We start from the raw sequence: 17,052 nt of genomic DNA, 5'->3' as shown, positions 1-17,052 counted from the left end.
ATTTGTGGTCAGTGGCTGCTGCATTGGAGAGTGGAAATAGAAGATCTCCATCATTGCCACAAGATCTGTTGTATAGTTTTGGTAGCTTGAGCTACTTAAAATTACTCCTAACCCCAAACGACTTCCTAATTTGCAAGGTTTTGTGTTTTTATAAAATGTCAGTAATTTAATCTCAGATTTACCCAGTAGGATATTAACTATGATGTCATCTGTGATTCTTCAGTTATTTCTTGGTGACCATATTTCTGTTTACTTTTTGGGGTAGAATTTGTATGTATGAAAAATAGGCTGTGTTCCATTTGTCTTATGACGGACAAAAATGTGCTGTTTGTGGTCCCTTGTGTTTTAGGAAGCAAGAGGCTACTACGAGCAGACTGGGGTTGGTCTGCTGCCTGTCGTTCTGTTCAATGGGATGCCCTTGGAAAAGGCACAGCTGGACCCTGATGAGCTGGAAACCATCACCATGCACAAGATCCTGGACACCACCAGCTTCTTCCAGCGAGCAGTGTACCTGGTGAGCTGGGTTTGCAGACTGGTTTTGAAAGAGAATGGTTTGCTTGCATTTGTGTAGTAGGCAATAAAGCTCTTTAAGTATCACTATTTTCTATACACTACTAATAAGTGATTTGCAGATTTCTAGCAAGTTCTGTAATAATGAAAATATTTTTTAAATATATATTTTTTATTTCAGAGAGAGTGGGGAGAGAGCTATAGAAATATCAATGAGAATCATTGATCGGCTACCTCCTGCACGCCCCCTACTTGTGATCAAGCCGGCAACCCAGGCATGTGCCTGGACCGAGAATCGAACCTGCAGCCTTTTGGTGTGTGGGTTGACGCTCACCCATTTAGCCACACTGGCCAGGCTCTAATGAAATATTCATGAGACTTTCTATACATTGTTTTTGTAATAGCTGATTTTATTCGTTTCAGGATTAAATTTTATTTTTAAAATTCTTAAGATAGTCATTCTGGGAGATATTTGTTCTACTTATAAGGAATTTTGACTTTTAAAAAGTTAAAATATTTCACATATATAATTATTGTTGAGATATAACTCATATGCCATAAAATTCAACCTCTTAAAGTGGACTGTTCACTGGTGTTTAGAGTATACACAGTTATGGAACTGTTACCTCCGTCTAGTTTCAGAACATGATCATCACCCCTAAAATATACCCGACACCCAGGAGCAGTTACTCTCATTTCCCCTTACCCGACCGCTGCCAACCATGAGTCTGTTTCTCTGTGGATTTGCCTCTTTCGGTCATTTGACATAAACGGATTCATACAGTGTGTGGTCTTTTGTGACTGATTTCTTTCACTTAGCGTAATGCTTCCAAGGTTTATCCTTGTTGGAATCTGAGTTAGCGTGTCAGTCCCTCCGTGGACAAATGGAGTTCCTCAGATGGATACAGCGCGTTCACCTCCTCAGCGGCTGGGGCGTGTGCGGGCTGCTCCCGCTCTGGCTGCTGTGGATAGCCGTGTGCGTGCTGCCCTGGGCAGGAAGCCAGCAGTGGAACTGCCTGCTGTTTTCACAGGCTCTGTTCCAAAGCAGCTGCACCATGAACATTCCTGTCAGCTGTGTATCCAGGTTCTGCTTTCTCTGCATTGTAGCCAACACTTGGTATTATCCGTCTCTTTAAGTGTAGCCTATATCTTCTTTGTAGAAATGTCTATTCAGATTATTTGCCCATGTTTAATTGGGTTGTTTTGTTATTTTTGAGTTATAAATTTTTTTATGTATTCTGGATACTAATCGCTTATATATATGTATTATTTTCACACATTTTCTCCATTTTATGATTTGCCTTTTCTTTTTTTTGTTTTGCTTGTTAATCTTCACCCAAGGATATTTTTCTTTCCCATTGATTTTTAGAGAGTAGCAGGGCAGGGGAGAGACACAGAGAGAGAGAACATCAATGTGAGAGAGACACATGGATTGGTTGCCTCCCAAAAGTGTCACGACCGGGGCTGGGAATTGAGCCTGTAACCAAGGTACATGTCCTTGCCTAAAATTGAACCCATAACCCTTCAGTCTGTGGGCTGGCACTCTAACCACTGAGCAAAATTGGCCAGGGCTGATTTGCCTTTTCACTGTTTGGTGGTGTCCTTTCAAGTTCAAATGTTTTTAATTTTGATTAAGTCCAATTTACTCTTTTTCTTTTGTTGCTCATGCTATTTGAATAATATATAATAAACTATTGTTTAATTCTAGGTCACAAAGATTTATACCTATGTTTCTTTTTTCCTGAGCATTTTATAGTTTTTCTCTTAACATTTAATTTTTGGATCCATTTCAGTTAGGTCTCCCAGTGAAAAATCCTCTTCATTTTTCTTTATCTGGGAATGTGTTTATTTGCCCTTCATTTAAAAGTGATAATTTACTTGGATATGGAATTCTTGGTTGACTGCCTTTTCTTTTCAGCACTTTGAATATGTAATTCCATTGCCTTTTGATCTCTGATTTCTCTTGAGAAATCAGTTGTGAATCAGACTCAGGACTGGGTCTATGTGATGAGTCTCTTCTCTCCCTGTTTTCAGGGTCCTCTCTTTGGTTAGTTTTAGGATCTTTCAGGACCCCCTTCCACTGTGACATTTCATCATTAGGTGTAGGTGTAGGACTCGGAGTTTTTCCTACTTGAAGTACATTACATTTCTTTCTCAACTTTCATTTTTGTTGGTTTTTTTTTTTGTTTTTACAATGAACTACAGTTGATCCTTGAACAATTTAGGGGTTGGGGTGCCAACCTCCCTGCAGTTAAAAATTTGCATATAATTTTTGACTCCCTAAAACTTACCTACTAAGCCTACTGCGGTGACTGGAAGTCTTACTGTTAACATAAGAAGTTGATAAACACACATTTTGTATGTCATGTATTATATACTGTATTCTTATAATCAAGTAAACTAGAGAAAAATGTTAAGAAAATCATAATGAAGAGAAAATACATTTATAGCATTTATTGGGGAAAAAATCTGTGTATCAGTGGACCCCTGCGAACCCAAGTACTTCAAATGGTTATTTTTCAAGGATTAGCTGTACAAGTATTTCTATAATATGAGAAGTATAAAAGGGAAGAGTCCCCACTATAATTGTGATTCTGGAAATACGCAGTTACTTGGATGCCTGAGAGGGAAAAGGCTTGGGGTGATTTTTATTACAAAGTATATTAACTGCTTGAGAGAATTTATGTGGCCTTTTTCTTTAAGAGAAACTAACAATGAGCAGATCTCAGAATGTTTTTCTGCTTGTGTTAACTTTTTTTGTTGTTGTTGTTAATCCTCACCCGAGGATGTTTTTTCATTGATTTTAGAGAGAGTGGAAGGGAAAGGGAGAGACAGAGAGAAACACCGAAGTGAGAGAGACACACACATTGCTTGTGGTTACCTTCTGTACACGCCCTGACCAGGGACGGGTATCGAACCCACAGTCAGGTACATGCCCTTGACTAGAAATCAAACCCATGACTCTTTGGTATGTAGGCTGATGCTCTGACCACTGAATAACTGGCCAGGGCATGCTTGTATTAACTCTTCATTTTATTTTATTTTTTAAAGTATGGCAACATTTTATTACGTATTTTCCGGCGTGTAAGACGACTTTTTAACCCAGGAAAATCTTATACGCCCAGTCGTCTTATACGCCTGAAAATACGGTATATACCACTTAAGGACAGGTATTGCCAGATAAAACTAATACCGTATTTTCCGGCATATAAGACGACTGGGCATATAAGATTTTCCTGGGTTAAAAAGTCGTCTTATACGCTGGAAAATATGGTATTTTTGGTGCATCTTCTTACGCATTTCTTCAAGGGCTGCTTCTTGCATCTGCTTAAGTCTTATTTTTTCATCTCTAGTAGTTTCTTCTAACTATGGTGGTGTCATAGGAAAAATGTCTTCAGTATAATTTTTATTAAAGGACTGACTTTGTCCAAAATCTGCATTTGAAACCAATGCGACTTTCTCCTGGCTCTCACGGGTACGGGTTCCACCTCAGTTCTCCTTTCTCCTTTGGTGGGGTTGCAGCTTGTGACCATGTTATGGTGTGAAAATGTGAAGTTATAAAATACAGCTTATGAGTTGGGAACTGGTGACATTAACTCTTTACTAATTTGAAGAACTTGCTTATTTCTGGGGAAGCACAGTGGTATGTGGAGAGATCAAATAAACCTGGATTTGCATTTTATATTCCCTTCTCATTAGTTCTGTGATCATGAGTTAGCTATTTAACCTTCTGTGCCCTAGGTGCCTCATCTTTAAAATGGGCTTCAATGATATCTGCCACACATTGTTGAGGGAGTTAACATTACACTGTGCGTAATACACCGAGCTATGCTTGGCAATACCAGGGACCTGTGAGGTGATAACGTCTGTTTGTAGCAGTTACTGTACATAAGAAGATAATATAAAGTTAATGATTTCTTAGTTTCTAATAAATTATTTTGATCAGATGTTTTAACGCTCATCCCACCCACACCCTGTTTTCTTCTTTTCTTTAGGGTGAACTGTCCCATGATCAGGATGTGGTAGAGTATATTATGAATCAGCCAAATGTTGTTCCACGAATCAATTCTAGGATTTTGACAGCTGAGCGAGAATACCTGGATTTAACAGCAACCAGTAAGAAGCATTTCAGGAACAACTTTTGGGCTGTTTTTTATTAGTTTTTCAGAATCTTTGCATTTATTAGATGTCAGTGTTCAGAAGATAACCCAAGATTGTGACACAATTTTATGTTTAAACTCATTGCACCTTGAATTTATAATACAAGCTTCTAAATTCACAAGAGTATCTTCCAAAAGGAGAGAAATTCTTCCTGGATAAATCCTTGTAAAGTTTGAAAAATATTCAGTGCCTTTAACCAACTAAACAAGCATAGATGATAAAGGGAACCTGTGTCATTCACTTTCTTAGTTATAAAACTCACGCAGCTATCTCTTCATCACCATTCCAGAAACAGCAATAACGTCAACAGATAATTTAGGTAGCTTTACTTTGAGAATATAATGCCTTTCTAAAAAATAAAGCTTCATTGAGAAATAGTGTCATGCCATAAAACTAAATCCTTTAAAGTGCGCAATTTCAAATTGTACACATTTTAGTATATTTTCAAAGTTGTGTGATCATTACCACTATCTAATTTTAGAACATTATCATCACCCCCAAAAGAATTGATGTGCCCATTAGTAGTCACCTTCCATCTTTCTCGTCTATCCTCCAGCAACCACTAATGTAGTTTCTGTTTCTGTGGATGTTTCTATTCTGGAAATTTCACGTAATGGGGAGTTTTTGTGACTGGCTTCTAATGTTTCTCAAGTTCATCATGTCGTAGCACATGTCAGTAGTACTTCACTCCTTTTTATGCTGATTAATGTCTAGGATGTAACTAGCCCGTGTGCTGCTCAGCACTCCTCAGGGGATGGGTGTTGGGTTGTTTCCACCAGAATGCCTTCTGCGAGGCAGATGTGCTTCGCCCACGTGCAGTGTGCTCCTTAGGCCTTCCTGTGCGATCTGGCGGCCACTTCAGCTGGAAGAAGGGACGCGTCATCACTGCCCAAGCAGTCTCACTGGGGGAAAGACGGGGACTGGCGAAGTCAGAGCCAAGTGTATCTGTTGTCATGGCGAATAATGAATGTGTAGATCTACTTATGGCTGTTCCTTTATGGCAGCCATCTCCTAATCTAACGAACTGAATATCTTTTCAGAAGAGGGCATTGCACATGTATGCTTATGTTTGAAAAAGAAGATAGTCAGAATGTGAACTGCATTGTCTCTTTACATTAGGTTTTAGCTTTTCACCAGAAGTTTTTTGTTTGTTTTTGTTAATCCTCACCAAGGATTTTATTCCCATTGATTTTTAGAGAGTGGAAGGAGGAGGGGGAGAGAGAGAGAAACAGCCATTTGAGAGCGACAACATCCATTGGTTGCCTCCCACATGTGTCCCAGGCCTGGGGATTGAACCTGCAGCCCTTCAGTGCAACCACTGAGCCACACCAGCCAGGGCACCAGAAGTTTCACTAGAGCAAGGCGAACAGTGTTGTGAATCTTTATCCTGAGCTTTTGTTGTTTTCATCATTTTAAACTGTCAGTAGTTACCTTTGGGGTGCGCATGAATGAAGAGCGCAGACGAGTCCTTTCTTCATGGGTGCGTGGTCACGAGCTGAGAAGCGGTGCTGGTCTCTGGAGCAGTGCAGTCTGCCCGGCGAGCTGTGGGCCTGTCAGGGAAGGCGCAGCTGGCCGCCTCCTGCCCCAGCCCCTGGCTCTGCCACCTTCGCTGCTCTCTTTTAGACTTGGAGGGCACTGCTTTCTGTCTAACTTACCAGTGCTTTCCTGTCTAGACTATGGCCTGAAAGGGTTAGTGTGTTTTGTGGAAGGAAAGGATAGGTGGGTGAGTGGGTGAACAGACAAATAGATGTGAGGATGGGCACGACATGCTGGGACGGCAGCGAGAGAAGAGTGGCATCAGTGTTGGGGTGAGGTGATGCATAAGCTTGGGGAGGTTCTGGAGAGAGAGGGTGTATGATACCAGGCTGAAGCCCATTTTGTAGGTAGGAAGAAATTACTGGGTAGATCAGAGCAAGGGAATGACTTGCTGAAACTGGAATGTTGGCAAGAGGAATCTGAGGGGAAATGACTATTTTTTTTTTTTTTTGTGGTCTTCTCACTTTTTTTTTTTTTTAATTTCTTTATTGATTAAGGTGTCACATATTTGTCCTCATCCCCCCATTCCCATCCCCCCCCTCCCCACGCATGCCCCAACCCCCTCCAGGGAAATGACTATTGAGAGCATGCCTAGGGGCACTAATCAGAGAAGATATGTATCGGAAACTGGCCTTTTGTTTCTGTCAGGGCTACGAAGATACTGTTTTCTGAGCCATGAAAACATTAAAATGAGAATTTTTTAATTTTCTCTCCTATTTTTGCACCCCGCCCCCAAATAGGATAAGGAGGAGCTTATTATTGGGGGATGGACCATGGAAGGGAGAGAGGAGGCCAAGGGGGGTCTTTAGGAAATCACTCTCGGGCAGTAAAGTGATAGAAGTGGGACTAGAATAATTCAAACCATTAAAATGACATACATACATGAGAGTCATGTGAGATGTGTTCATTTTTTAAAAAAAATATATTTTATTGATTTTTTTACAGAGAGGAAGGGAGAGGGATAGAGAGTTAGAAACATAGACGAGAGAGAAACATCGATTCAGCTGCCTCTTGCACACCCCCCTACTGGGGATGTGCCCGCATCCAAGGTACATGCCCCTGACCGGAATCGAACCCGGGACCCTTCAGTCCGCAGGCCGACGCTCTATCCACTGAGCCAAACCAGTTAGGGCGAGATGTGTTCATTTTTATTAACTTTGTGTATTAAAATGTTATTACTGGAATAGGGGTCTGGGATTATAAAATTGTTTAATAAATATGAAGCAATATATCTCACTCATGCATTTTTATAAAACTTATGGTCATGTCAGATTATCAGTTGAAATTAACATTAGATTGAATTTAGGCATATTAATTATAAATCTATTTCAATTTTTTTTTCAGATAACTTTTTTGTGGATGATTATGCTAGATTTACTGCCTTAGATTCTCAAGGCAAGACTGCTGCTATAGCCAATAGTATGAACTATCTGACAAAGAAAGGTAATCTATTCTAGGCTTATCTTGGATTCAACATTTGTTTTAGTATTTGCAGAAAATTCAATCATTAGTATCTGTTGGGAGAGAGATGTCATAATTTATTTTATTAATTATTTCTTATGATTTGAGCATAGAAAATTTAATTATATATTTCTGAAAAGTTAAAAGTTGTCTTTGTAATTTTTAAATTAGATATTAAAGTCAAAAGGGAAACAATTTAATGGCTCAGAATGGGAAAACATTTATGATATTTTGAAGGGTTAATGGATTGGAAATTGTTTTGACTTGCCTCTTCAGTGACAGCATTGGGTTGAATTTTTAAAGATAAACTTGGTTCTAGAAATACTTGTGTAAGTTTTAAACCTGATTTAATGTAGTTACTTATCTAGGTTAAGACTGTGAAATGATATTCTTTCAATGGCAGACAGAGAGAGGCACTTCCCCTGCGGTCACTCTGACTGCCCTTCAGGCAGCTGTTTGCATCCCACTGTAATCCCCAGAAAGCTGGTCTGGTTCCCGGGCCTGTGGAAGTGCAGGCATTGCTCCATTTGATTCTTCTGGAAACTGGTTCCGAGGAGCACTGGACAGTGCTCAGCACGCGTGGAACTAAGGAACAGAACAAAGCATAGGTCGTGTTAGGCGTTATTTAAAATTGGACTCTGGTAATAGTCAGTAATCCTAGAAATGACATTTTCTTTTTCCTTTGCCTTTGCCCAGGAATGTCCTCCAAGGAAATCTATGGTAACTTTAAACTTTAGTATGTTCTGTTTCTTTTCTTAATTATCGTATTTCAGGTACTGTTATAATTCAGAATTTATTGACCCTTTATTGGGATGTTTATGGAACCCGTGGGTAACATAATTTATCCATTCAGATAAAGTTTGTGTAAATGTTTGCAAAGAAGTATATTTCAGAAAGTTATAAATTAACATGATTAAAGACTATACGTTACCCACACGTTCAAAGGTCTTTTTCATTTTATGTGCTAACAGATGCCCAAACCTTAGTAGAATTAATAAATGCATGTCCCTAGTTTATATTTAAGCCATATGGAAGGTACCCTGCTTTCATTCTATCAGTTTCACTACTTTTGCTTTGTATCTTTATTAAACTTGTAATCTTCTTTTGCATGGTTTTCAGAAATTATTTTACTTAATAACCATATTGAAACAGAATGTCCTTTCTTCTCTCCAACTCAGTTTTTGTTTTGTTTTTCTACAGATGATTCTTTCATTAGGCCAGTGACTTTTTGGATTGTTGGAGATTTTGACAGCCCGTCTGGAAGGCAGTTGCTGTACGATGCTCTAAAACATCAGGCAAGTGTCTACAGCTCAGTGTTGTCCTCGTGAGCATCTGTGTGCGATCTTGCTCTTCTGGCGGCCTGCCCGCTTTCCTAGCGCTTGAGGGAGCAGAGCCCTGCTTCTCCACGGCCCGCCAGCCAGTAGAACAGAGAAGACGGCGCCTTCTGCTTAGTTAAGGGGTAGGCTCTTTCCGAGGAGAAAGAATGAGATCATCGTAGACAAGCTTTTACTGTCTGGCTGCGCACGGTCTTGCAGCCGGGAAGCTGGGAGATTGTGGGGTGCGTTGTGTAGGTGGGCAGGTGCCTACACTGAGAGCCTGGGGGGGAGTGAGGGGTGCAGAAGCAGGCCCGGTGTGCAGAGTGCACGAGCGTCGAGGGCCTGAGCGAATGGCAGTGGGCTCGTGGAGAAGAAACCGACTTCGGGAGAGTGTCATTGTCTGAGGTGTTACATCTCCTTTTCTGGGGCAGCTTCAGACTGAGTCTTCAGTCCAGTGTCACACCTCTGGGTCCCCTTGGCACCTGTGTCTCAGGGAGGCTTTCTGAAACACTCACATATCCAGGCGGCCGCAGCGTTGCTGAGGAGCGGAGTTCTCTTCTGCTCTGAGAGGAATCAGATGGTTGCTGTGGTTAATTCAGAGTTGAATCAGGAGTAGTCCTAGTGAAGGATCATCAGTACATGTGTGAGGTGCCCTAACTCAGACTGACACGCGTGTAAGGTGCCCTAACTCAGACTGACACGCGTGTAAGGTGCCCTAACTCAGACTGACACGCATGTAAGGTGCCATAACTCAGACTGACATGCGTGTAAGGTGCCCTAACTCAGAGTGACACATGTGTAAGGTGCCCTAACTCAGACTGACACGCGTGTAAGGTGCCCTAACTCAGACGGACACACGTGTAAGGTGCCCTAACTCAGACTGACACGCGTGTAAGGTGCCCTAACTCAGACGGACACACGTGTAAGGTGCCCTAACTCAGACTGACACGCGTGTAAGGTGCCATAACTCTGACACACGTGTAAGGTGCCCTAACTCAGACTGACATGCGTGTAAGGTGCCATAACTCAGACTGACACGTGTGTAAGGTGCCATAACTCAGACTGACACGTGTGTAAGGTGCCCTAACTCAGACTGACACGTGTGTAAGGTGCCATAACTCAGACTGACACACGTGTAAGGTGCCCTAACAGACTGCCCTAACTCTGAGTGATAGACATGCAAGTGGTGGTAGAGTGGGAAAAGGAAGGGAGTTGAATATTTTAAATGAAGTAAATATAGGTTCAAAAGAAGTGCAGAAACTATAGGCTACAGAGTGTCTCAAAGTGAACACACGCATGTGACCATGCCTGGGGGAGAGAAGTGTCACATTCCTGAGAGCCCTCCCTGCTGTGGCCACACCAGGTCCCCAGCCTTTCCCTCTTCTCTCATAGAATAAGTTTGTCTATTACTTTATTTTAATGGAATCTAATAATGTGTATTTGTGTTTGTTTTTTCCTCAATATTTTTGAGATTCATGAAATTACAAGTAATGTTAGTTCTTTTTCCTTGTGTCGTTTTGTATCATGTAACTATATCACAGTTTTGTTTATTTAGTATATTTGATAGACATTTGGGTTGTTTCTGGTTTGGGGTATTCTGAAGAATGCTGCTGTGAATATTCTTATACATGTCTTTCGATACACAGACGTATGAATTTCTGTTGCTTATGTTCTTGCTACGAGCCCTTTTTTGGTTTTAAGGGTCCCAGATACCTTCTCTCACATGGATTCTTGTCTCTTTGCTCAGGGAGAGGTAAATCTTACTAGAAATCTGGAAAGGCCATGTGAACTAAGGAGGGTGGAGCAGAGCCCTGAAGAATGCTGGGGACTTAAGGAAGCAAAGATGGGTGTACTTGGGGTTCCCATGCCAATGTGAGGCATGATGTGCATTAGAAGAATACAAAATGTGGGGGGAGATACAGGACTCGGATGGTTTGTACTGTATGCTCTCTTTACAGGGTGGTAAAAATGAAGGGGGAAAGGTAGGGTAGAGGCCAGTTCATACAGGGGATCACATGACTTGTAGCATTTTAACCTTGTTCTGTATACAGAGAGGGACTATGCACAACTTTTAAGAGAGGTATTTCCTCTATAGAATACTAGAGGCCTGGTGCATGAAAATCCATGCACTGGAGGTGGCATCCCTCAGCCCGGCCTGCCCCCTCTCACAGTCCGGGAGCCCTCAGGGGCAGGAGGCGACCCGGCCATCAGGGGAAGGCGACGCCCCATCACACCTCTCCTGCTGCCACTGCCGGCAGCGCAAGCCTCAGCTGGCCCTGGTTACCTGAGCCTTGGGAGGCTATGGGCGGCTGGGCAGCTGCCATCCGAGGCTTGCCTACTCCTCGGGCCGGCCCTGGGGGGCTGAGGGGACTGGGAGACTCTGGAGGCAGGCGCCCCAGCAGGGCTGAGGGGACTGGGCACCACCATCTTGTGGCTGTGGGCACCGCCATTTTGTGAGGGTGTGACGGTCAATTAGCATATTCCCTCTTTATTAGGTAGGATGGCTGATATTGATGCCACTTTTTAAGTTGAAAACATCTACCATATATAAGAGTAACCAACGGATGCAAAACATTGGGGGGTGAGGGCATGTATGGGAGTGGGGGGGCAATGGTAAGATATGTACACATGTAATACCTTAATTAAAAAAATGATTAAAAAAAAAAGAAAACACCTACCATATAATCCTTATTTCCTATTTTGTAAATAGAAATCCAGTAACAATGTGAGAATAAGCATGATCAACAATCCTAAGGAAGACATAAAGTATGAGAACACGCAGATCTCCCGAGCAATCTGGGCAGCTCTCCAAACACAAACCTCCAGCACTGCCAAGAACTTCATCACAAAAATGGCCAAGGAGGGGCCTGCGGAGGCCCTGGCTGCGGGGGCTGATGTTGGGGAGTTCGCCGTCGGGGTGAGTGTCTGCACTGCTTGGGGCCACCTCTCTGTAATTTACCACAGAAGTCCGCTCCCGGGGGCTGCATTGTCTGGGCAGGATGGTGATTTTAGTTTTCCGTCTCAGGATTTCTCTTTTTGTTGTTGGAGGAATCTTTCTAAGAAATAGCAATTCTGCCACATGCCCTTTATTGCTTTTAAACTTGCTAGATTTTTAACATGTATCTTTTAAGCACAGGCCATTTGTTTTTATAGTTTTTGAAAGATAGACAATATTTGACTTGTCAGAGCAAAAGTCAGTTAATGAGCTAAGAGCTAATGTGTTTGATGTGTTTCCAGTGTGAGCCCATGTTTATTCACTTACATGTAAAACGCCTTTTACTGTTTTTCAGTCTAAAAACTTATTATAAAATGGTAAGTATGCTTCATATTTCAGTGAAAAGAAAGGCTCTCTCTTGAAATCAGAAAGGTTTTACAGTGCAGAGGAAAGGTATCGTGAACACTAGTTTGCCACTTGAACATCACATAAAAGAGAGGCAAAGGAAATGAGCGTTATTGATAGGCAGGAGGGTGGGAAAATGGGAGAATGGAAACATCATAATGTTAATTATTAAAATTAGTTATTACTTTCACTAATAGAGCGTTTTAATGATGTACTCACTATGCTATTCATTTTTGTGGTTTAATAACTTACTTTTCCTTAATTACAATTACTTTCCTAGGGCATGGATTTCAGTCTTTTTAAAGAGGTCTTTGAGTCTTCCAAAATGGATTTCATTTTGTCTCATGCCATGTACTGCAGGGATGTCCTGAAGCTGAAGAAGGGACAGAGGGCTGTGATCAGCAATGGAAGGGTGAGGATCTTGTCCTGAGACAAGCTTGGCTTCCAATTAGATCAGTGCCCAGCCTTGGCCGCACTCTCCTCGGAAGGTAGACGCCCTTCAAACAGAGCCACTCTTTCCAAAGGGGATGCGGCTGACGAGTGCTGGTGATTGTTTCGACTCTGGTTCTGGAGGTGTGCTCACGTTGACATGTGTCCTGTGTTTGCTTTTGTCCTGCCGTGGGGCAAGGCGGTGAGACGCAGTGGCTCTCCGAACACAAGTCCGTGAGACCTGGACACAGGAAGCACTGAGCCCGTGGGGCGTGCCTGCAGCTCGGCAGCCTGTGTGCATGCAGCTGGGTTGGGCTTACACTCTTTAAGGCTCGCAGCACTGAGATGAGAGCGTAGGCTGTGGTGGACAAACCTGACTTTAAAGTCTTAGCCTGTAGGGCAAACCTTCTATATCGACTGCTACATCTCTGTTTTGGCTTTATTATTTATGTTTGGTGAGAATTGATGAAAACTGTATTCTTTTATTTCAGAGTTTGCTTAGTGTAAAAATATTGCAAAGTGTACAAGTCTACACTCTGTGTAGTTGAGGAATTGATAAGTAAATAGCAGTGTGAGTTCATAGGGATGGTACTTGTCCATTTTCATTACTTCATTCTGAAGTAAGCTGGTCTTGGGTCTCTAACGTGGTTTGGTTCCTTAGGTAGCCTGAGGACAACCACGCCCTGCTTTACAGCTTGCAGGTTTCCACACTGGCCACTCTGTTCTCCTTCACAGATCATTGGGCCACTGGAGGATAATGAACTCTTTAATCAGGATGATTTCCACCTCCTAGAAAACATCATCTTAAAAACTTCAGGACAGAAAATTAAATCTCACATTCAACAGCTTCGGGTAGAAGAAGATGTGTAAGTTTTACATAGAAGAAATTTGTTATGTCTGAGGGGCTATATATGTTTTTCATCTGTATTTTTAAAATTTTATTTTTCAGTTGCACTTTACATTCACTGTTATTTTATACTAGAGGCTCACTCCTGATTGGCTGGTGGGCATTGCAAAGGTACAGTCAATTTGCATCTTTCTCTTTTATTAGTGTAGATTAGTTTCAGGTGAACAGCATAGTGGCTAGACATTCATGTAACTCACAAAGTGATCCTCCTAATCCTACCTAATAAAAGAGTAATATGCAAATTGACCATACTTTCGCTACACCCACCAGCCACGCCCACCAGGAAAGCATCCGCTGGAGGCTTTTCCGGCCTTGGTCACCAGCGGGGAACCTGCGATGGATCGCAGGGAACTGGGGGTCTGCTCCTGTGATCCGTCACAGGGAGGTTGGGGTCCAGCCTTGGGCACGAGCGGGGAACGTGCGATGGATCGCAGGGAACTGGGGGTCTGCTCCTGTGATCCGTCGCAGGGAGGTTGGGGTCCGGCCTTGGGCACGAGCGGGGAACGTGCGATGGATCGCAGGGAACTGGGGGTCTGCTCCTGTGAGGGTGTCTGCTCCTGTGGTGGATTGCAGGGAGCTGGGGTCCCCTGCCCAATGGGTGGTGTCTGCGATCACAGGGAGCTGGGGTTCCCTGCCCAATGGGTGGTGTCTGCGATCACAGGGAGCTGGGGTCCCCTGCCCAATGGGCGGTGTCTGCGATCACAGGGAGCTGGGGTCCCCTGCCCAGGCCTAAAGCTTTGGCCAGAGGCTTTAGGCCTGGGCAGGGCACAGCCTGTGATTGGTGTGAACTATAGAGGAAACACCTTTTCTGACTCCTCATTGGCTAAGCTTTCTGTATGCCACTGGTAATATTCTTAGTAACTTGGGTAATAAGAATCCAAAAAGGTAATCTAGGGCTTTTCCACCACACTCCTGGAGAAAAAAATGAGTGTCCGCTGCTGGAGGGCTAAGAAATGTCATATCCTGCCCTAGCCAGTTTGGCTCAGTGGATAGAGCCTCGGCCTGCTGACAGCAGGGTCTGGGTTGGTTCTGATCAAGGGCATGTACCTAGGTTGCAGGCTCCTTCCTGGCCCGGGCCCAGGTCAGGGCTCATGCAGGAGGCAACCAATCAAAGTGTTCCTCTCACTTTGATGTTTCTCTCTGTCCCTTTCTCTTCCACATTCTCCAAAAGTTAATGGAAACATATCCTTATGCGAGGAAGGAAGGAAGGAAGGGAAGGAAGGGAGGGAGGGAGAAGGAAAGGAAGGAAGGAAGGAAGGAAGGAAGGAAGGAAGGAAGGAAGGAAGGAAGGAAGGAAGGAAGGAAGGGAAGGAAGGAAGGAAGGAAGGAAGGAATATCCTATGAAAGACACATCTTGAAAATGCCTAAAGAAAGTTGTCATTTTTTCTTGGTGAAGGGACTGGAGTCCGTGTTGATGAAAACACCTTGGTGGCTGTGGTGACTGGCAGTGGCTGCAGCAGTGGGGTAATGGGGCTGGTGCCTTCCCCTGATCAGCCCGGTCGCCTCCCACAAAGGGAGGCCAGACTGTGGCTTAGGCCCACTTCCCGTGGGGATCGGGCCTAAGCCATCAGTAGGACATCCCCTGAGTGCTCCCAGTATGTGAGAGGGGGCAGGTTGGGCTGAGGGACCTCCCCACCCCCAGTGCACGAATTTTGTGCACTGGGCCCCTAGGAAGTCTAATAATGACCGTAGTTATACAATATCAGTGACTTTACTCCCTATGCTGAACTTTGCATTCCTGGGACTATATTGTAACTACTAATTGGTAATTTTAATTCCTTCACCGTCTTTACTCAGTCCCTCAAAATTCCTCTCATCTGACAACCCTCAGTTTGTTCTCTGTACTTATGAGTCTATTTCTGTTTTGTTCATTTGTTTTGCCCTTTAAATTCCACATATAAGTGAAATCTATGGTATTTGTCTTTCTTTGTCTGACTTAATTCACTTAGCATAATACCCTCTAAGTCTATCCATGTGGTCTCTAATGGCAAGATTTCACTTCTTTCTTTGGCTGAGTAATATTCCATTGTGTGTGTGTGTGTGTGTGTGTGTGTGTGTGTGTGTGTGTGTGTGTATGCGCACGCACGCACACATACATACATACATACGTACATACCAAATCTTCTTTATCCATTCACGTATCGCTAGGCACTTAGGTTGCTTCCATATTTTGGCTATTGTAAGTAATGCTTCAGTGAATATAGGTGTGCATATGTCCTTCCTTTTTTTTGTTTTGTTAATCCTCACCTGAGGATATGTTTCCATTGATTTTTAGAGAGAGTGGAGGACAGAGGGAGAGACAGAGAGAAACATCAGTGTGAGAGAGACACAGCTTTTGGTTGCCTCTTGCAGGTGCCCCAACCAGGGCTGGGGAACCTGCAACTAAGGTATGTGCCTTTGGCCAGAAACAAACCCAGGACCCTTCAGTCTGCAGGCCGATGCTCTTTCCCCTGAGCCAAAACTGCTAGGGCTGCATATGTCCTTTCAAATTAGTGTTTTGCGTTTCTTCAAATAAATACCCAGAAGTGGAATTGCTGGGTCATAGGTAGTTCCATTTTTCATTTTTTGAGGTAACTCTTTGCTTTCTGCAGTAGCTGTATCAGCCTGCATTCCCACCAACAGTGCATGAGAGTTCCCTTTTCTCCATATCCTTGCTAACATTTATTGTTGACTTATTGATGATAAGCATTCTGACAGGTGTGCGGTGGTATCTCATTGTGGTTTTAATTTTCATTTTTCTGATGATTAGTGACATTGAGCATTTTATATACGACTCTTGACCTCTTTGAAAAAATGTCTATTCATGTCCTTTGCCAATTTTTTTTTAATCAGATTGTTTGGGGGTTTTTGTATCCTGTTCTGTGAATTCTTTATAAATTTTGGGTGTTAACCCCTTATCTGATGTATCATTGGTGAATATCTCCTCTCATTCAGTAGGTTGTCTTTTTGTTTTATTGATGGTTTCATTTGCTGTGCAAAAGCTTTTTAGTTTGATGTTGTCTAATTTTATTTTTTTTCCTTTTATTTTTCTTGCCTAAAGACATATATCAGAAAATAATTACCAAAAGCATTGTGACAGAGTTTACTGCCAAAGTTTTTTCTATGGTTTTTATGGTTTTGTGTCTTACATTTAAGTCTTTAATCAATTTTGAGTTTATTCTTGTGTATGGTGTAAGTAGGTGGTCTAGTTTCATTTTTTTGCATGTACCTGTCCAGTTTCCCACCACCATTTCTTGAATAAGCTGTCTTCATCCCATTGCATGTTCTTGCCTCCTTTGTCAAATATTAATCAACCATAAAGACATGGGTTTATTTATGGGCTCTCTATTCTGTTTCTTTGATCTATGTCTGTTTTTATGCCAGTACCATGCTTTTCGGATTACTGTGGCCTT

At 42.6% G+C, this 17,052-nt stretch overlaps 1 protein-coding gene across 3 annotated transcripts in view; it reads left to right on the top strand.

Moving 5' to 3' along the window:
- The window catches only part of UGGT1 (UDP-glucose glycoprotein glucosyltransferase 1), a 147,172-nt gene that overhangs the window by 73,525 nt on the left and 56,595 nt on the right, over window positions 1-17,052 (top strand). For all 3 annotated transcript variants that reach the window (XM_008158130.3, XM_028134827.2, XM_028134826.2), the window contains 8 exons: window positions 350-514; window positions 4,506-4,626; window positions 7,552-7,650; window positions 8,365-8,388; window positions 8,869-8,963; window positions 11,695-11,901; window positions 12,605-12,736; window positions 13,489-13,619. In XM_008158130.3, the coding sequence (XP_008156352.3) occupies window positions 350-514; window positions 4,506-4,626; window positions 7,552-7,650; window positions 8,365-8,388; window positions 8,869-8,963; window positions 11,695-11,901; window positions 12,605-12,736; window positions 13,489-13,619 (974 nt within the window). The remainder of the gene's footprint in view (window positions 1-349; window positions 515-4,505; window positions 4,627-7,551; window positions 7,651-8,364; window positions 8,389-8,868; window positions 8,964-11,694; window positions 11,902-12,604; window positions 12,737-13,488; window positions 13,620-17,052) is intronic.

This window comes from Eptesicus fuscus, chromosome 11 (assembly GCF_027574615.1).
Source record: "Eptesicus fuscus isolate TK198812 chromosome 11, DD_ASM_mEF_20220401, whole genome shotgun sequence".
Classification (NCBI taxonomy): domain Eukaryota; kingdom Metazoa; phylum Chordata; class Mammalia; order Chiroptera; family Vespertilionidae; genus Eptesicus; species Eptesicus fuscus.
This window is presented reverse-complemented; position numbering and strand designations above follow the sequence as displayed.